The sequence below is a fragment of the Miniopterus natalensis genome, chromosome 1 (genome assembly GCF_054644295.1).
Source record: "Miniopterus natalensis isolate mMinNat1 chromosome 1, mMinNat1.hap1, whole genome shotgun sequence".
Taxonomy (NCBI): domain Eukaryota; kingdom Metazoa; phylum Chordata; class Mammalia; order Chiroptera; family Miniopteridae; genus Miniopterus; species Miniopterus natalensis.
In genome coordinates this window covers 82,756,769-82,777,703 of record NC_142081.1, presented here as the reverse complement: position 1 = coordinate 82,777,703, position 20,935 = coordinate 82,756,769, and the positions used below count along the sequence as shown (strand labels likewise).

Below are 20,935 nucleotides of genomic sequence, written 5' to 3'. Positions count from 1 at the left end.
CATCCCTTTTTTTGTTTGGCTGCTTTATGGATTTTGTTCTTGTTTTCCTTAGCTTTTAAAATTCTTATTAGCTTTTCACTATTTTACATGTTAAATATATGTTTTCTTGTGTCAAGGAGGGAAATTCTGTAATTTAATTGCAACTTGTCATCTTAACCCAGAAATAGCTTGCTTGGTTTTCAGTTCCTATTTCCTTTGGAAATCCCTAGTGCTAACTTTCTATTTTCCATCTGGTTGGTTCAGGGTTTCCATTAAATCATGAATTCTTGTTTTTCCGAAGTACTATACTGTATTTTGTTAAATTGAAACCAGTTTTTAGATATAATTGCCATTCAACTATATTATACAACTTCTGTATATGTACAATACTGAGTACATGTACATTATTTTGTACATGTACAATATTGAGTAATTTGTATAATTACTGAGTTTAATAACCCTGTTGACTACAGGAAAGGATTGGTGGTTGGCTGACTTTCTTATTCAGTATCCCACATACCATCTAATCATGGAGGTATAGTGCCTGTTTCATCTGATGCAATTAAAAAAACAAATTTGACTGACTGACCTATTTCCCACTTAGGGAATATTGTGATATGGACTATATAGTACTGTCAGTTTGTTTTTATATGATAACTTCCTTCCTCTCCACCCCTCACATTAGCTGAAGTGTGTCTGCATATCCATGCTTCTTGCTTCATCAGTTTTGCTCCCCAGCTAATAAATTCAGATGTTCACAGAGGTTTAGGTTGATTAGATGGGTTGTTTAAAACTTCTGGCAGCATCTTTTGCAATTGAAAAAAAAAAATCACCTTTTATTTTTCAGTTATAGTTGACATATAATATATTAGTTTCAGATATACACCCCAGTGATTAGACATTATATAGCTTACTAAGTGATCATCCTGATAAATCTAGTACCCATCTGACAGCATACATGGTTATTAGAATAGTATTGTCTATATTCCCTTTGCTGTCTTTACATCCCTATGACTATTCTGTAACAACTAATTTGTACTTCTTAATCCCTTTACCTTTCTCACCCATCCCCCCAACCCCCCTCCCATCTGGCAACCATCAAAATGTTCTCTGTATCTATGAATCTGTTTCTGTTCTGCTTGTTTGTTTTGTTTTTTATATTCATTTGTTGATAGACATGTATTTATTGCCAATTTATTGTTCATATTTTTTATCTTTTCCCCCTCTTCCTCCTCTTTTTCCTCCTCCTCTCTTCTTCTTAAAGAAGACCCTTTTTAGCTTTTCATGTAATATGAGTTTGGTGGTGATGAACTCCTTTAGCTTTTCCTTGTCTGGGAAGCTCTTTATGTGTCCTTTGATTCTAAATGATAGCTTTGCTGAGTAATCTTGGTTGTAGGTCCTTGCTTTTCATCCCTTTGAATATTTCTTGCCACTCCCTTCTGGCCTGCAAAGTTTCTATTAGAAATCAGTTGATAGTCTTATGGGAGCTCCCTTGTACGTAACTAATTGCTTTTCTCTTGCTACTTTTAAGATTCTCTGTCTTTAACTTTTGGCATTTTAATTATGATGTGTCTTGGTGTGGGCCTCTTTGGGTTCATCTTGTTTAGGACTCTCTGTGCTTCCTGGACTTGTACGTCTATTTCCTTCACCAGATTAGGGAAATTTTCTGTTAATATTTTTTTCAAAAAGGTTTTCAATTTCTTGCTCTCTCTCTTCTCGTTCTTGCAACCCCATGATGTGAAAGTTGATATGTGTAAAGTTGTCCCAAAGGCTCCTTACACTATCTTCATTTTTTTAATTCTATTTTTCTTTTGCTGTTCGAATTGGGTGTTTTATGCTTCATTATATTCTGAATTGCTGTTTTGATTCTTGGCTTCATGTACTCTACTGTTGATTCCCTGTATATTATTCTTCATTTGAGTTACTGTATTCTTCATTTCTTACTGGTTCTTTTTTATGGTTTCTGTGTCCTTTTTTATGCTGTTGAAGTTCTCTCTAAGTTCATCTACTGCTTCCCTAAGTTCCGTGAGCATCCTATAACCAGTGCTTTGAACTCTGCATCTAGTAGATTGCTTGTCTCCATTTTGTTTAATTCTTTTCCTGGAGTTTTATTCTGTTCTTTCATTTGGGACATGTGTCGTGTGTCGCCCCCCCCTCCCCCCCCGGACTTTGGCAACCTCTTTGTTTTTGTTTTTTTGTTTTTTGTTTTTGTTACTCCTCACTGGAGGATATTTTTTCCATTGATTTTTAGAGAGAGTGAAAGGGGGGGATAGGCATAGAGAAAGAGGGGGAAGAGAGAGAAACATTGATGTGAGAGAGACACATCAATTGATTGCCTCCCACATGCCACCCGATGAGGGCTGGGGTTTGAACCTGCAACCCAAGTATGTGCCCTTGACTGGGAATCTAACCCATGACCCTTAGGTGCACAGGCTCTCTAACCACTGAGCCACACTGACCAGGGCCCTGTGTTTGTTTCTATGTATTAGGTACAGCTGCTTTGTCTCCTCAGCTTGGTAGAGTGTCCTAGTGTAGTAGGTGTCCTGTAGACACCTGTAGGGTCAAGTGGCACAGCTTCCCCAATCACCCAAGCTGGGCACTCCTGGTGTATCAACCTCCCCCACACCCCCAATGTAGGCTTTGCACATCCTCCTGTAGTTGAGCCTTGATTGCTGTTGGCATGTCAATGGCAAGGATTTACCCATAGAGGATCAACTGTGCGCAGGCCTGCCCCAGAGAGCAGGACTGACTTCAGTGGGGTTTGGTGTCTGTTGAGTCATCCCCCTGAATGTGTCATTTTGGAGGTGGTTGTGTGGTGCTTCAGTGTGGTATGAAGCTGTCCACTGGGTGCACTGGCTCTGAGGCCTCCTGGGAGTTGAAGGCCAAGGTCATCTGCCACCTGTGCCCTGTCCAGGGGCACCCAGCGTGAACTACAAAATGATCTGCATATGGCTGTTACTTGTGCTGGGGTTGAAGCTGCCCCTGTGAAGCAAAGATGCAAACCAAGCCAAACTGGCTGCTGCTAGTTCTGGGTCTGGGGCCACTTAGCAAGAGGGGTGGAGCATGCTAAGACCAGATGCTTACTGTTTGAGAAATTTTAGAAAAGTCTTAATTGTGAGCCAAGACAGGCCATTGGTATGGAAAAGCTACTGGAAATAGCTTGGGTGGCCCTGCAGATTTGATGGGGCCAAGTGTCAGGTAATCACCAGGGCAGGTTTAACAGTGTGAGCCAGATTAATGGAGACTCAGATATGGCAACTGCCTGCCATCTTTGTGGAGGGAGGGCTCATCAAAGGAACAATGGCCTATGCCAGCATTTTGTCTGGAAGAAAATTGCCCCCCCCAGCTCATGCCCCAATTCCAGACACTTTAGTTCCTCCCCATATGTCCCTGGTGCCTTTCAAGCTGCTGCCCCAGCACTGGAGCTTGGAGTGAGTCAGAGTAAGTCTGTGTGTAGGCCCTTTAAAAGGAACTTCCTGGGCCTAGCCAGCGTGGCTCAAAGGTTGAGCATCGACCCATGATTCAGGAGATCATAGGTCAGGGCACATGCCCAGGTTGCAGGTTCGATCCCCAGTGGGGGGCGTGCAGGAGGCAGCTGATCAATGACTCTCTCATCAGTGATGTTTCTCTCTCTCTCTCCTTCCTCTCTGAAATCAATAAAAATATTTTTTTTTAAAAAAGGAACTTCCTGGGATTCCAGCAACCCTCCCTCTCACTCAGGCTCAATTCCCACTGGTTTTTACAGCCAGAAGTTATGGGGGCTTTTGTTCCCAGCACTGGAACCTTGGACTTGGGGGCCAGGTGTGGGCTGGGACCCCTTGCTCCTCAGGAGGGACCCCTGGGGCCTCTCCAGCCAAGATAAACTTCCTGATTTTTATCCTCACGTGGGTGTGGGACCAGCCCATTCCTGGTCTTGGCCCTTTCTACCGGTCTCATGTGGCTTCTTTAAATCCATAGTTGTAGGATTCTGATCAGCTAGGTTTCAGGTGGTTCGCATGATGGTTGCTCTGTAGTTTAGTTGTAATTTTGATATGGTTGTGGAAGCATGCGAGTATCGCATTTATCTACACTGCTCTCTTGGTTGTAAATTTAAAAAAAAAATCAGCTTCATATAGAGAAGGTTTTTGAAAACTGGAAAGTTATTTTTCTCTGTGTATGATCTCCACATGGTTGGAGAGGGGGTATGGCCCAGTGTTGCGTCCTAAGCATGAGTAATATGATAGGAAGCATTATGTGCTTATTTTAAAAAATTTGATAAATAATGAAGAGAATAAAGAAGAAAAAGTCCACCATTATCTCACCACCTACAGATAATCATTGTTTAGGATATAAAAAATATTTACACCTTGTTACCTTTTATACATATTTTTAGTGTGTTGAACTTTTATATATACAATTTTGTGCCTTTCCATTTATATACCAGAGTTTCTCAACAATGGCAGTAAATTTTAGGTTGGGTAAACCTTTGTTGTGGAAGGCTGTTATGTGCCTTGGCAGTATCTCTGACCTCTACCCGCTAGATGCCAATAGCATCTTCTCTCAATTTGTGACAGCCAAAAATGTCTTCAGATATTACCAGATATTCCCTGGGATGGAGGAGGGGGAACAAAATTGTCCCAGATTGAGAACCACTGTTTTATACTTAGTATTACAATATAAGCACTTTCTCATTCTGTTACAAGCTTCATAAGTACCATCTTTAGTAGCTGCATAATTTTTCTACCGTATATATCATCTTCAGTCTTAATTTGAAGTGTGGCCTTGGCTGTCATTAGTACCCATAGCTTTGCAAAATTATTTTGTGACTAGATAGGTATTTCCTATAATTTACTGATAGTATTTTTTAAAATTACGTTAAACACAAAATTTACTATCTTAACCATTTTTAAGCATACATTTCAGTAGTGGTAAGTGTATTCACATGTTGTGCAATAGATCTTCATACTGATAGTATTTACTGAAATGCTGTAAGTAATGATTTCTGTTGTTTTTATTTTCATTAAAAAACTACCTTTAAGGTATGTTTGTTTTGTTAAAGAACATGAGAAATCATGGTGTTTTTTTAAAGTATTGCATTTTTTAAACATTACATGAATGCGTTACAAAATAAGTTTAAACTTAATTTATAGAATACATTTTTATAAAATGTTTTATGTCATATTATAGATACCACTATTTGGAATCATGTCATCAGATTCTGCAGATCCTTTTTACTGGATGAGAGTTATTCTTGCATCCAACAGAGGTATGTACTTCTTTTTTTTTTTGCCTCCCTACTAGTACTGACATCAAATAGATCTGATATTGGAGAAACTATTTTTTGAGTCCATAAGGAGTGGGAGGATATGATAATAGAAACTTATTGCCTGGGACAAGAGACCAATATTTAAATAATTATAGAACTATGTGTTTATTTATTTATTTATTTTTAATCCTCACCCGAGGATATTTTTTCCATTGCTTTTCAGAAAGAGTGGAAGGGAGAGGGAGAGGGAGGGGTGGTGGAGAGAGAGAGAGAGAAACATCAATGTGAGAGAGACACATCAATTGGTTGCCCCCCACAAGAGCCCCGACTGGGGCCAGGGATTGAACCTGCAACCCAGGTATGTGCCCTTGGCAGGAACTGAACTCAGGGGACCCTGGGTGGACACTCTAACCACTGAGCCAAAGTGGTTAGGGCTGTTTATTCTAATTTTAGAAATATATTACAGAGTATTGAAGTACACAGAGAATGGAGTGATTAGCACTGTCAAGGTCTTTGGTTCTCAACCCTTTAATTTTCTATTTTTTCCATTTTTTTAATATATATATATATATATATATATTTTTTTTTTTTCCCTTACTATGTCAAGAACATTTTTTGTACCACTAAATATTCTACAATATTGTTTTAGATAACTTTCTATGTCATTTTATATATTGCATTGTAAGAATCACAAAGCTTTTGAAGTATCTTTTTTTTTTTTTAGCTTGGTATGTAATTTTTGGGCTTGATAATGTAATTTTTAATTTTGCATTAAAATAAAATGTTTAGTGTAAGTTTTAAAAATAATGATTTGGACAGATATCTTGGAAGATTTCTTTCAACAGATTTCTTTAACATTCTAAGTTTAGAATTTACTGAAATTTACATCTTTATAGTATTTATAGTAATTTTTTAATGCATTGTTGCAAGATTGTGTTAATAGTGGTTTTCTTTTAAAAGTAATTTAATGTTAAATGAAAATTTGCTTGTTAACATTTAAGTATGTATTTCCATAGACGTAATTAAGGACTGGGACACTTCTAAAGTAATCTGCATGTGGATAGTAAACATCATTTTCTTCTTTCCCCTTCCTTTACAGGAACTTTAATGGAATTGGGTATCTCCCCTATTGTAACATCTGGTTTGATTATGCAGTTGTTAGCTGGAGCCAAAATCATTGAAGTTGGAGATACACCCAAAGATAGAGCTTTATTCAATGGAGCCCAGAAATGTGAGCATTAATACAATTAAGGAGCCTTTTCAAATTTGGGAATTTTGTGGTAAAGATGTTTTTCTGCAGTCTTTTATGTCTGTGGTTGTAATGTACTCCTTTTCCCTCAATTTTTTTCAGTATTTGGTATGATCATTACCATTGGGCAAGCCATTGTATATGTTATGACGGGCATGTATGGGGATCCTGCTGAAATGGGTGCTGGAATCTGTCTCCTTATCATTATTCAGGTGAGAAATCCTATTTTTTATATGCAGATAACAAAACAATTTCATCCCTTTTTTTCTAACAATTCTTTAGAATTGACTGATACATTCATTTTCTTACTTTTGATAATTGAAGTGACATGTATCAGTTGTATTGATGTGAAAATTTGAAATTTATTTTAATAGCCTCATAGCTGTGCAATATAATGAATTATGAATCAACTGTAGTTCATTGATTCTAAGATGCATTTTTCACATTTTGATGTCTGAAATCAGGATGTTTTCTTACAGTTGGTAGTGTCTTACAGTTGCTCTCAGCCAGGTGGCAGTCATGATAGTTGTCTTTTCCTATATGTGGGTCAATTTGATCATAGCCCTTCATATTGTCACATCAGTTGTTGATACTTTTTACTTTAATTGCTTTTTAAAATTTCTTCTAAAACTGCTGTGATTTGTTATTGAAATGAAAAGTTATTGTGTGTACAAAGACACAGAAAGAGCAAACTAGATTATAAACATCTATATCTAAATCAACTTTTTAAAATAAAATTATTTTTTTATTTTTAGAGAGAGAGAGGGAAGGAGAGGGATAGAGAGATAGAAATACCGACGAGAGAGAAGCATTATTGATCATCTGCCTCCTGCACAACCCCTACTAGAGATTGAGCCCACAACCTGGGCATGTAACCTGACTGGAATTGAACCTTGATCTCCTGGATCATAGGTTGATGCTCAACCTCTGAGCCACGCTGGCTGGGTGAAAATCAGTTTTTTTGGTAATAAGTTGTATCATAGTTTAATTGGCAGCTTATTTTTCTTTCTTAGTGGTACACAAAATAGTGACATTAAAAGTAATATCTTTAAATCAGTGAAATACTATATAAATACCCATATATGTATTCTAATAATTTTTTAAGTGGGTGCCCTGGAACGAAATTTTTGAAGGCCAACATTATTACTCCTCTACTAAGTATCTTAAAGTGTGTAAAGTTTGGTAGATATTTCTGTAACATACAGTCCTTAAAAATCATTTAGAGAAGTTGCCCGGATAGATTGTACTTAAATTACATAGTTATCTATTGAATTTTGAGAAGAAGTTTATTTAAATTAAACACCGGCATCTAGATAGAATTCTGCTTATTTGGAAATGCCTCTTCTTGCTTACTCTCTGAAATTAGGATTAATTCAGGAAGTTTTTTCTAATAGTCAAAAGGACCAAGGTTAGAAAAATAGTTGTAAATAAAATAAAAATACTAGTTTATTTATATATGTATTAAGAAATATGAGCATCTCAGACTGCATGGTTGACCATTCTTTTTTAAAATAAGAAACCCTATTTAGCGAGGAGATCATAATAGGAAGATCGTTTAGCAAGCATGATTCCAGATAAGGAGAGAGACTGTTCAGGTATACACTGGCATCATTAACAATAGGGAGGGCGAGCAGAAGAAGTCAGAGAGCTTCAAAGCATGAGAAACTTGACTTGCCCTTGCTGCCATGAAGATGGCGGAGGCCACGTGAGAAAGATTGCAGGTGGCTTCCAGGAATAGAGTAGTCCTTGGATGACAGCCAGGGAGAAAACAGGTACTTCAGACCTACAGTCCACAAGGAACTGGATTTTGACCTGATTCTGAATGAGCTTGAGGTGGATCTTTCCCTAGACCATTTAGATAAGAGCCTAGGCTAGCTGATGCTTTCATTTCATCCTTGGGAGATGATGCAATGAACCCAGTCAAGCTTGCCCAGGCTTCTGATCTACGGAATTATAAGCTCATAAATTTAGGTGGTTTTAAGCTACTTAAAACAAACAGCAACAACAAAATAGAGAGGGCTTTTCTAGTGAGATGGAAACATTTGGTCTTTTGACAAGGGGAGACATTTTTAATGGGTAATTAGAACTTTGGTAGTTTTCTGAGCCCCTGTATGTTACTATTTGGTATAAAGTACATTTCTTTAAAGAATAACGTTGTCATTGCTTCTCCATTTAAAAAACACTTGATTGGCATATTTATAGCCCTTGGGAATTAGAGAAAGAAGCATTGGAATGGATGGGAAGAGAACATTGAATAAAAACTGAGTTTAATAACTTTCAGTGCTTAAAATTTCTTCATATGCTTTCAGCATTGTTGAAGATATTGATATACTAATTGTTGCTTTATTTTTTATTTTATTCTTTAGCATTTGCTTTATGCAACCCATAGTTTAGAATAACCCTGATTTTTAAAAGATACTCAGAATTGTTACCTATCTCTTAAAATTATGCATCAGTAAAATTTTCCTAGTATTTTAGTAAGGCTAGATTTAGATTTTATGGAACCTCAATTGAGCAGTTCTGGGTTAAAGTATTGACTTCTTAAAGCATTAGAGATTTAAATTGATATAAAATAGAATTAAGCAATTTTAATGTTTTTTCAGTGTTGCAAACCCAGGAATAGTTATATTCCAGCAATGAAACAAGTACAGTGAATATATATTAATTTGTTTACATAAATTCTAGTGTACAAATAATTGTGTTTATGGTAAATTCTTCTAGTGTTAATGTATAGAGAAATATGTCATGTTTAATCATGGGTGGGTAATGACCCATTTGCTTCTTTTTAAGGCATTGCTAACACTGAAAATGTGTGGGTACACTGAAGAGATATGATTGGATCAGCATGTTTTTACCTAGAAACATAGGTTTTAAAAACAGTTTGCATGTTCTTATGTAAGGTATTTCTCACCTTAATTATTCTTGTTTCATTCACATGGTCAGTGTTTTTCAACTAGTGAGTTTTGAAATCTAAATAGTGGTTCTTGATTAAAATAAAAAAAGAATTGAAACTATCAGTGTGCATGGCACATTGTAAAGGTAAGTATTTTTTTGTCAAACTAAGTTGTGTGTCTGCGTGTGAATGCATGTGTAGGGTTGAAATGTACAATGTTAGTTTTATGCCTGCCTTAGAGATTCATATAGATTGTACATTATACAAAAGCATACAGTTAGTATTCAGTTCTTATCTCTGTTCTAGTCAGTGAGATGCTATAACTTCCTGGTGTATAATTCTTCTCATAGTCATGTATGTGCTTTTTACCATTTTTTATCTTGTTTCTTTAATTATAGAAACCATTTCTCATTTAGGTTTCTCTCTAATTCCTTTCTCCAGTTAGAAAAATGAGTTTGACTTTCTTAGGATATACAGAAATCACTCTAATCTGATGGACATTGGGCTGAATAGGTGGTTTGAATTACAGTTGATTCAGAGATGCCCATGTGATTCCGGACAGGCCATTTAATCAGTCATTTAGTCAGAAGCCCATGATAATGCTTTTTGGTTGGCTGATAGTTCGAGGATAGCTATTATCCCCTGCACAGATGGGTTTCTGTATGATTGGAAGTATTTATTTATTACGTAATTGTGGTCAAAATAAAATCTCAATAGTAAGTCCTAACTTTTCTTTTATCTTGTCAAAATGTCAAACAGTAAAGGCAGTAAAGGATTCATGAACTCACTTAGAAGTTTTGAGAATTGTACTTTTTCCAGTCCATTGAAAGTTAAACTAAAAGACTGTCAATAGACAAGTTAGGCTCTGTACAACCATTGAAATGACAGTTAAGGAAAAATAAACCCTGTGTAAGGTAAGCATGCTTAATATGGTGTACTGTAGTTTGTTTGCTCTGTCTTCTAATGGGAATATCAGGGAAACTGAGTAAATAATGAGGAGGGGGGGATGCTTCAGAGCTGGGAGGAATGGGAGTGGCATTTTCTTCTGTAGGAGGGTGGGGACAGGTGTGAGATGGGGTAAAGTGTATTTTTTTTCTTGTTGGATTAGGTTACTGAAGCGCAGGCAAGGAGTCATATGACCAAGGTCACTTTCAAGTCTAAGCTTATTTTTTTAAAAAACACACAACACAACATATTTTTATTTACTTCAGAGAGAAGAAGGGAGAGGGGGAGAGAGATAGAAACATCAGTGAGAGAGAAACATTGATCAGCTGCCTCCCGCATGCCTCCTACTGGGGATTGAGCCTGCAACCCAGGCATGTACTCTGACCTGGAATCGAACCCGTGACCTCCCGGTGCATAGGATAACACTCAGCCCTCTAAGCCACACCCCCCAGGATCTAGGGCTTATTTTTGATTGGTGCATGCTTTTATAGAAATGTCTTATCCAAGAGGAAAATTAAGAATTTTCAATTTCACATAAAATTAGTATGCTTTTATTTTTTAAAACTTACAAACTTAGGAACCTGTGAACTCTTAACTGTCTTCAAATTTACATTTAATCTGTCGCTGTATGTATAGAATGCTTATATACATTGTTATAATCTGTGTATTTGTGCTTTACTTTTGGACTTATTCTATAGATATATATAACATACATTCACAATATTTACAATACTATGTATAATATTTTAAAAATGTATCAACATAGTTCACATACTTTTCCTTTCATGGCAGTGTACAGTTAGTTGTACCTTGTTATAATTCATTTGGCCTTTCACTTACTTGGAGATATCTGGGATATATGTTAGTTTCTCGCTGTCATAAATTCTACAACTGTGAACATTTTTGTTTTATAATGTTTTTTCCAATAAGCCTTATTTAAAGGAATAAGCCTTATTTCCCTTATTGTAAGAGAAACTTACAAGTTAAAAGGTCTGCTATAATACTTAGCAATATTTCCAATCTGATTTTCAGAATTAGCTTCTGACTAAATTAAAGCGTGTTAAAAGATGCAGAGTCATAATAGTGATATTGTAACTGTTAGGTTTGAATGTTAGACATGTCCATACTTTGAAAATAGTCACTGGTGCTTGTCTTCCCCTTTCTTGAGTTTTTTCTTGCTTCTGCTTACTTGCATTTCTTTCCCCACAGTTGTTTGTTGCTGGTTTGATTGTGCTGCTGTTAGATGAGCTGCTACAGAAGGGTTACGGCCTGGGGTCTGGTATTTCCCTCTTTATTGCCACCAACATCTGTGAAACCATTGTCTGGAAGGCCTTTAGTCCCACTACTATTAACACTGGCAGAGGTACATTGCACAGTGTCTGTGACTGCACGAGTGTTTCTGGATGGGTGTTGAAAAGTAACACGTAATGAGCAGTACATGCCTGTAGACATCAGGGTTTGCTGTTCCAGTGGACAAATTAATGCTGATTGTTCAAACGTTAATAAGGAGAGATTTGTGGAGTATGAAATAGTACTTAAAAAAGAATATCTAAATTTTAGCATCTGCTTATTTAAAATTTCAGTGTTGTAAACATTTCAAAATTTTTATTTGCTTAAGCCATTGCTGTAGAACTCATTGATTTGACCAATTTCAGCATTCCTGGGGGCATCAAAAGGTAGTGGATTAAGATTTTTCAGATGAAAAAACTGTTAATCTTTGTATCATCGGGAAACACTAATACTTTTGCTGCTATTCTACTTGGCTTGGTAATAGCACCTAAATTTTGAAATATTTCATTCTGTCTTTCCCCTTACCCATCTCCACTTCTTTCTAATGCCATCCTAGATTTGTAATGGCTAACATCTAAACTGATCCCAGCCTTAAGAAAATAGCAACAATGGTTTATTAATGTTCCTGGGAGAATAAACTTGAAGGCAAGCTTGATAGAGTAACATATATCTTTGGAATCTGACCTCTTTACTCTGCTTTGCTGCTGCCGCCCCTCCTCTTCCCCCCAAATACTCTCTTCCCTTCCTGAAAGTAAAGGAGAAGCAAAGTGTTAGGAACTAAATATTTTTTTGTTTTACTCTACTTTGGTTGTTTTCAAGAACAGTCTCTTGAGAAAACTTCAAACTTACTCTAAAAAACGTACATTTTGCCTCAATGATCTAAATATTTTTAGAAGCTATACATATGGCTATATCATAAATACAGATGAATTATTTTGACTCATTTTTTCTGCTGTGTATTGGAGCTTCAAGGTTATTTGTTTTGGCCTTTGGGACAATGTTGAGTGATGTGTCTACAGTTAATTAATTTTTCTCTTGGTTTATCAGGTACTGAGTTTGAGGGTGCAGTCATCGCTCTCTTTCATTTACTGGCCACCAGGACTGACAAAGTCCGAGCTTTAAGGGAGGCTTTCTACCGTCAGAACTTACCCAATCTCATGAACCTCATTGCTACCGTTTTTGTGTTTGCTGTTGTTATATATTTTCAGGTAAGTACACTCTCCTGAAGTAAGTGGGATGTGGATTTTTATTTTGCACTTAAAGAGAAGAATGCCATTTAAATGTTAGGATCTAATAAGACAGTGTTTCAAAATCTAGCCAAGGAAGTAATTCCTTTCTTTAGACTCTGACGTGTAAATAAAAAACTAGAATGAAAATGAAATAGGGATTTCTCGTTGTATGTCTGTGTGTGGAAAGGTTCCATTTTATTAGCATTATCTTTTCATACTCCCTACTGTTAACTGCTTTGGCTCTCTGTATTCTTTACGTGATATGTATAGTTCCTCTTACCCTTTAATTTTCACTTTGTAGGGATTTCGTGTTGACTTGCCCATCAAGTCGGCCCGATATCGAGGACAGTACAGCAGCTACCCCATCAAGCTCTTCTACACCTCGAACATCCCCATCATTCTTCAGTCGGCCTTAGTGTCAAACCTCTATGTTATTTCCCAGATGCTGTCTGTTCGATTCAGTGGCAACTTTTTAGTTAATTTACTAGGACAGTGGGCAGTGAGTATTTTGTCATTTATTCTAAGTGTTTACATTTATTGTAGTGTGCATTTCATGGTTATATTTTTAACTGAAAGAGATGAGCCATAATTGAAGTAGTTGCTATAACATTTTAAGAGCCATTTAACCAGGAAGCATTTTCACATCTCATTGGAGTGATCTTTTAGGCTAACATCACAGTGGCTCTCATGATTCTCTGTTTTGTAATCTCATTCCACTATTGTCTACAATAATGTTTTTTAAAAAGAAGCTATTTGTTGATAATATATGGGATACAGAAATTATCCTTTCCTGTTTTCCTCTGTTTTTCATGGCCTGAATGGCAATAAACTAGTTTGCGATATTAACTGGGCTAGAGACAGGCATGTAATTATTAGATTGAAGAGAGAACAGATGCTAGAAATAGAATCCAGTAAATTCTGACTTCCTTTTATAGGTTCCTTGTCATAGCTTCTAAAGCAATCCAGCCACATTGTTATTGTAGGATTGAATTTTGATTGATTTAAGTTCTATCACCTTACCAAGGAGTATTTTTCTCCCTTAAAATTATAGAATTAAAAAATGCCAAGTCCTTTATTCTTTTGCAGAGTATATAATTCTAGAATTTGTATTGCACTAAAGAATATTATTTTTTAGTCATTATACTGAAATGTGCTATTATGTGCATTTATCTTAATATGGTATCATTTACATTATAACTTACAGTGACTGATATATTTCTTTTACTGAAGGTAATTTTAAAAAGAAATTTAAACTTTAACAGGATAAGACAGTGATTCTTGAATGTTAGTTGGAGGAAATAGGATTCGCTCTATTTATAATACTTCTTTTCCATTCAACATAAATTTGATTACCTGTAATGAGTGGAGGAATCTTTTTCACCCCTCGTGAACTAATAGTCCAGCTATGATTATTACTATAATAATTTCAAAGTAATAAATGCATTGAATGGTTGTAGAGAGCATACTGTGACCTTGACTAAGATCCTTTTTAATGAGAGAATTCTTGGGAAATTGAATTTATCTATAAACGGTGCTTTTGATTTGGTAATAGTAATTCTAGAGGCACAGTAAAGGAATCATTTGGAAATGATAAATTCAGGAATCAGATATTTTAATCATTGCAACCAGAAATTGCTTTCCCACACCCTATATTCCAGAACTTTAATTTAATATGAGCAAATACATGCCATTCCCATTTCTGTTACTATACAAATTCTTAAATATTTGTGTGGATAAAAATCCCATTGTATGCCCAGCCGGATGTGGCTCAGCACTTGAGCTTCGACCTAGGATCCAGGAGATCGCGGTTTGATCCCCGGTTGGGGGCATGCAGGAGGCATCCAATCAATGATGACTCTATTTATTTATTTATTTATTATTTATTTAATATATCTTTATTGATTTCAGAGAGAGGAAAGGAGAGGGAGAGAGAGAGAGATAGAAACATCAATGATGAGTGCGTCATTGATCGGCTGCTTCCTGCACACCCCCCACTGGGGATGGAGCCCTCAACCCGGGCATGTGCCCTGACGGGGAATTGAACCTCGATCTCCTGGATCCTAGGTCGCTGCTCAACTGCTGAGCCACGCCTGGCCGGCCTCTCTCATTATTGATGTTTCTCTCTCTCTCTCTCCCCCTCTCCCTTCCTAACAACAACAACAACAAAATCCCATTGTATATATTTATCAGAAGATTTATAATATACAAACAAGATAAAGCTTAGGCAGTGAGTTGTTAGACTTCTGTCAGTATTTCAATTGATTGCATTCTTTTTTTCTTTAACCCTCAACTGAGGATATTTTTTCCATTGCTTTTCAGGGAGAGTGGAAGTGGGGGGAGAGGAGGGAGAGAGAGAGAGAAAGAGAAACAAACATTGATGTGTGAGAGAGACATGTCGATTGCTTGCCTCCCACATGTGCTCTGACTAGGGCCAGGGACTGAGCCCACAACCAAGGCATGTGCCCTTGGCTGGAATCGAACCTGGGACCCTTCAGTCTGGGGGCCGACCCTCTAACCACTGAGCCAGACTGCCTAGGGCTGATTGATTGCATTCTTAACAGAACTTGGAAATGAAAGAATCATGTGTAAGGGTCTTAATGTGTTGCATACCCTTATATAGTTCAAAAAATTGCAGATTCTAAATGTAATCAGAGATTGACTATAAATGTAGTCCTGTTTCTGTCTTTGGGAAGAGAAGATTCTTATAGATGTATTATAGTGTGTTTTTTTAATAGCTGTTCTGTTAATATATTCACATCCTTATGTAAGTGGTACTCACTATATAATTTTGAAAGAGTGAAGATATTAGATACAAAAGCAAATCTTTAAGTTATATATAGCCATTAGCTGTAGGTGCTTTGAGCTTAAAACATTGTCATAATTTTTGAGGAGTTTGAAGTTATAAAAAAGTTAGCATACATTTGTTCTTTTCATTCTTGTTCTGTAGGATGTCAGTGGAGGAGGACCTGCTCGCTCTTACCCAGTGGGAGGTCTTTGTTATTATCTTTCTCCTCCGGAGTCCATGGGTGCCATATTTGAGGATCCTGTCCATGTTGTTGTTTATATCATCTTCATGCTGGGATCATGTGCATTCTTTTCTAAGACGTGGATAGAGGTATCTGGTTCCTCAGCCAAAGATGTAAGTATGTGGTTTATTTAAAAATAATTTATAAATTTTCGGTGTCAAATCTTAGTTACTTTTGTAATTTAAACTTTGATACATTAAAAATGACGTACTGTCACCCCCCAGGGAGGTAAAAAATGATTCCTGGTAGGTGAAACATTTATAGATTTTACAATGGTTTGTGACCCTCCAAAGCTCAACTCTACCTGACAAAATCTTATTCCTTAGTATTAATTTTTTTAAGGGAGGTGATAGTGAAAAAAGACTGAGAACATTGATTTAGTTTATGGGTGACATGGTTGTGCAGTATTGTAGCCTCAGTCTCTTCATGCTTAATAGGAATGATATGACAGTACCTACTTCAGCGTTCTTGTATCTTACTTATTAGTGTGTGGAAAGCACTTCACATAGAACCTGGTAGAGAGTGAACAGTGAGATAGTAGTTTGATTTTAAAAGTTGTGTTTCTCTTGACAGGTAGCCAAACAGCTTAAAGAACAGCAAATGGTGATGAGGGGCCACAGAGATACCTCTATGGTTCATGAGCTTAATAGGTAAGGTCATTAGATTTCATCTTTGGGGGGTGGGGGGCAGGCACATATACTCAGCTTTTCAATCTTTAATTTCTTGCCAAATATTATTCTTTATTTGTTTAAAGTCATATTTGAAGCATTTCTACATCACAAAAAGGACCAAAATTTAACACAAATTTTATTGTTCTCTACATCAAAATGACAATTATTTTATTTGGAATTGTGTTCCCCTTCACAGTTCAGCGAAATGTTAAAGTATTGTAGATAGGAGGTTCTCATTGTTGGTTGGCTGTACATAAAATCACCTGGGAGCTTTTAAAAACTAATATCCCACCTCCAGGAATGGTGATTTATTTGGTGTGGAGTGGGTCCCAGGCATCAGTTTTTTGATAAACAGCTTTATTGGTATAATTCACATACTTTGTAATTCACTCATTTGAAGTAGATGGTTTAGTGTTTATTTTTAAAAATTTTTTTACTATATTCAGTGTGTAATCATTCCACTCTAATTTTGAAAACATTTCCACCGCTCAGAAAGAAACCTTGTACTCATTAGTTAATTCCTATTCCAACCCCGTTCTCCTGTCTCTCCAACCCCAGGCAACAACTTTTTACCCTGTCTCTAGATTTGCCTATTCTGGAAATTCCATACACATGGAATCATATATGTGATCTTTTATGAATAGCTTCTTTTACTTAGCATAGTGTTTTCAGAGTTCATCCATTAATAATATTCCATTGTGTGGGTAATACATTTATTTATCCATTTATCAGTTGATAGATATTTGTTTCCACTTTTTGGCCACCATGCTCTTATGAACATACTTGTAGAAGGTTTGTGTGGACATATGTCTTCATTTTTCCAGCAGTGGAATTGTTGGGTCATATAGTAACTTTAACTTGGTGAGGAACTGCCAGATTATATTCCAGAGTGGCTGTACCTGTATGAAGGTTCCAATTGCCACACATCCTCTCCAGCATTAGTGTTTGTTTTTGATGAGCATATAGCCACCTAGTGGGTACGAAGTGGTATCTCATTGTGGTTTTGATTTGCTTTTCCTTGATGAGTTATGATGTTGGGCATCTTTTCTTGTGTTTATCAGCCATTTGTGTATTGTCTTTTGGAGAAATGTCTTTTAAATTCTTTTGCTCATTTTGAATTTTCTTATTGTTACTGAGTTGTAAGATTGTTTAAAAAATATTTTGGATGTCTCTGTGAGGTATGTTATTTGCAAGTATTTTGTCTCATTCTCTGAGTTGCCTTTTCACTTTATTGATGGTGCCCTTTGATGCACAAGTTTTAAATTTTGATGAAGTTTAATAGATCTGTCTTATCTTTGGATGCTTTTTTCTGCTTTTGGTGTTGTATCTAAGAAACCACTGCCTAACTCAAGGTCACAAAGATTTATTCTTTTTATCTTAGGAGTCTCAGCTCTTACATTTCAGTCTGTGATCCACTTTGAGGTAATTTTTGTGTTTGGTGAGAGGCAGATTCCTTCTTTTGCATGTGGATATCCAATTGTTACATAATTATTTGTTGAAAAGGCACTAGGATTTATATTTAAACTTTATTGAGAACATAGATTGTAGAGAACAGTATAATGAATCTGCATGTATCCAAATGTATCCAGCTTCAGTAGTTATTATTCTGTCATTCTTGTTTCATTTACCATTTCCCCCAATCCATTTTCCCCCTCCTTCTTCCTGGAGTATTTTAAATACAATCCCATTATTTTTAACAGTTCTCCAGGTGATTCTAATGTGCAGCCAAGGTCGAGGTACTGTTGGAAGAGGATTATCCAGATCTTGTGACATAAATACGATATTTAGAAATCATTTTGAAATTTACTGTTCATCTAGAAGGGGGAGCTACAGGTTATCCATTTTAAAATAGTATTAAACATTTTACTACTTAAATCTAGTTGAGGATTCTAATCTGTCATCAGAATCATGTATTGCCTTTCTTGGCTATTTACTAGTTTCTCAAAATCAGGGAGTAAGTCATTCCCTTAGTCAGTTTTCATCAACATGTAAATGCTGTGGAGAACCCATCAGTACTGCAGACTGTTCCCTGTTGGATTAGATTCATCACACTTCAACATATTGCTGCTTCTGTTGCCCCTTTTCAGCTCCCTCTGCTGCCTGACTTGGTTTTGTCTTCTAGGTATATCCCCACCGCAGCTGCATTCGGCGGTTTGTGCATTGGCGCCCTGTCAGTGTTGGCCGACTTCTTAGGGGCCATTGGCTCTGGCACTGGAATTCTGCTCGCAGTCACTATTATTTATCAGTATTTTGAAATATTTGTTAAGGAACAGGCGGAAGTAGGTGGGATGGGTGCTTTGTTTTTCTAAATGTTCCAGTACTTTTTTTGTGTGAAAGGAAAACATTTTGACACATTGTTTTTGTCAAATAATGCTGGCTTCCCTTTTCTCCCCTCATTTTTTTTCCAAGTGCTAACTGTCCCATTTCTGAAATGGGCACCGAGCTAAGCCTGTGTGCAGCATTAGTACCAGCTGCCTTAAAACCGAAGTTTACATTATTCGTTAGAAAACATACATGTAGTGTTGCCTGTGATGCTGGAAACCAATGTACCCGCCTTGCCGTGTTCAGTTTTGACGGTGAGGTAACGTGGATCAGTTTTGCACACAACATTCAAAACACTCACTATTCCCCCCACTTGTTTAAAAATAAATATAGTTCAGATTGCCACTTTTCAGTATTTTGGGCTTATCTATCTATATTTTAGATATAATTACTTTTTATACATTTTAAACTCATAGTATCCACGTTCCAACCCTCCCTTTCCATCCCTCCCCTTTTATTTGTCCCTTCTTAAAGCAGCCACTTAGCCCAGATGGGCAGAACCAAGCTTCTTCAAGCTTCTGTCACTAGAAAAACTGCTTATAATTATTACTGTTTTCCATTCCTCTTTCTTCCCAGTGACAGCACGGTTGGTGCTGTTATTACTGTATTGGCTATGCCTTCGAATTCTAAGTCACTTGAGAAAGCTTTTTCAAGATATTATGCCCCAGTTGTTTTTTTTTAATCCCTAAAGCAGAGATCTAATTCTCAAGCAATGTCTGTAGTTCAGTGGGGGTGAACAATGAGTAATTCATGCTAGGAATCTGTGTACGTTGTTGTACTTGACAGCAGCAACATGAGTGTAAACAGTAGACAATAAACTTATTTAATACAACTGTTTCAGTTGTGTTGGAAAAATAAAAAAATGTGATATTAAATGCTTTGTGTAGGTTCATTGTACTAATACAGAAATCTATCCTGAGATGCCTGTTGCAAGAGGCCAAATGTAATTAGTTTAGTGTATAATTCTAAAATATTGAGGGACAGTGACCAAGTTAAGGTTACTCAGTTATGGCACTAACATTTGCAAACAGGAAAACAGTGGTTTCAAATGGTATCCCATCCCCCATTTGAAATAGTAGCAGTTCTTTATCAATAATTCATTTTTAAAATATGTGCTTTATTGTCCAAAAAGAGATCAGACTTAAGTTTTGAAAGGCTTCCTTTTCAGAAGTATGGTTTTCCATCATTGTTTGCCTTCTTAGTAAGTGCAGGAAGTATATCTTATTTAGCTTAGGATCACAAAGCCAAAGGCAGATAAAGTAAAAACAAGCAGGACTTCAAGGATGGTCAGTTGGTGAACATCTGAGGGCTGCAGACCAACCACAGAAATAGGGACCTAGTGTTATTATATCTGATTTTTTTCTCCAAGAGAAGGTAAAAAATATGGCTTTTAAAGGAAACCTTCAAGTTTTAAATTCTGACTAACAGTGCCAGTTGATGAAAACATCCAGATTGCAAATTCTCAACTAATTTCCAAAGCACAGCCTTTGATGTTTATAGATAACATAAGTGGCATTAGGGTTATGTTCTAGGATTTAGCTGTCACTTCTACATTGCACTCTTAGGAGGAGTAAAAAATGGAAAGGACAGTTATGGATTACGAATAACTCTGCATCAATAGTTAAGAGTACATTTCTCAGTTCCTGTGGGGAGTGGCTCAGGAAGAGCTAGTCTATTTGGAGAGACAGGTCTATGCTAGAGTCTATATGTTTTATATATGCCTTGTTTTTTGATTTTGAAGTAGGGTAGTAACAAGGGAAATTAGAGGACTTGGTCCTTGAGAGGGAAAAGGATTAAGATCTCTGGAGAATTATGATGCCCATGTTTAAAAATAAGGATTTTTAAAAAACATATCTTGATTCCAGAGAGAGGAAGGGAGAGAGAGAGAGAGAGAGAGAGAGGAACATCAATGACGAGAGTCACTGATCAGCATGCCCCCGACTGGGGATCGAACCCGCAACCCGGGCATGTGCCCTGACCAGGAATCGAACCTTGATTGCCTGGATCCTAGGTCGACGCTCAACTTCTGAGCCACACCCGGCTAGGCAAAAATAAGGATTTTTTGAAAGGGGTTACAGGCACAAGG

General features: G+C 36.7%; 1 protein-coding gene across 1 annotated transcript in view; it reads left to right on the top strand.

The window, feature by feature from the left end:
* Positions 1-19,724, top strand: part of SEC61A2 (SEC61 translocon subunit alpha 2) — a 28,087-nt gene extending 8,363 nt beyond the window's left edge. Inside the window, exons 4-12 of the mRNA XM_087823643.1 lie at positions 5,146-5,224; positions 6,324-6,455; positions 6,576-6,685; positions 11,521-11,674; positions 12,649-12,809; positions 13,132-13,329; positions 15,778-15,969; positions 16,430-16,506; positions 18,650-19,724. Coding sequence (XP_087679769.1) covers positions 5,146-5,224; positions 6,324-6,455; positions 6,576-6,685; positions 11,521-11,674; positions 12,649-12,809; positions 13,132-13,329; positions 15,778-15,969; positions 16,430-16,506; positions 18,650-18,836 — 1,290 coding nt within the window. The 3' untranslated portion in view covers positions 18,837-19,724. The remainder of the gene's footprint in view (positions 1-5,145; positions 5,225-6,323; positions 6,456-6,575; positions 6,686-11,520; positions 11,675-12,648; positions 12,810-13,131; positions 13,330-15,777; positions 15,970-16,429; positions 16,507-18,649) is intronic.
* Positions 19,725-20,935: the final 1,211 nt, after the last annotated feature.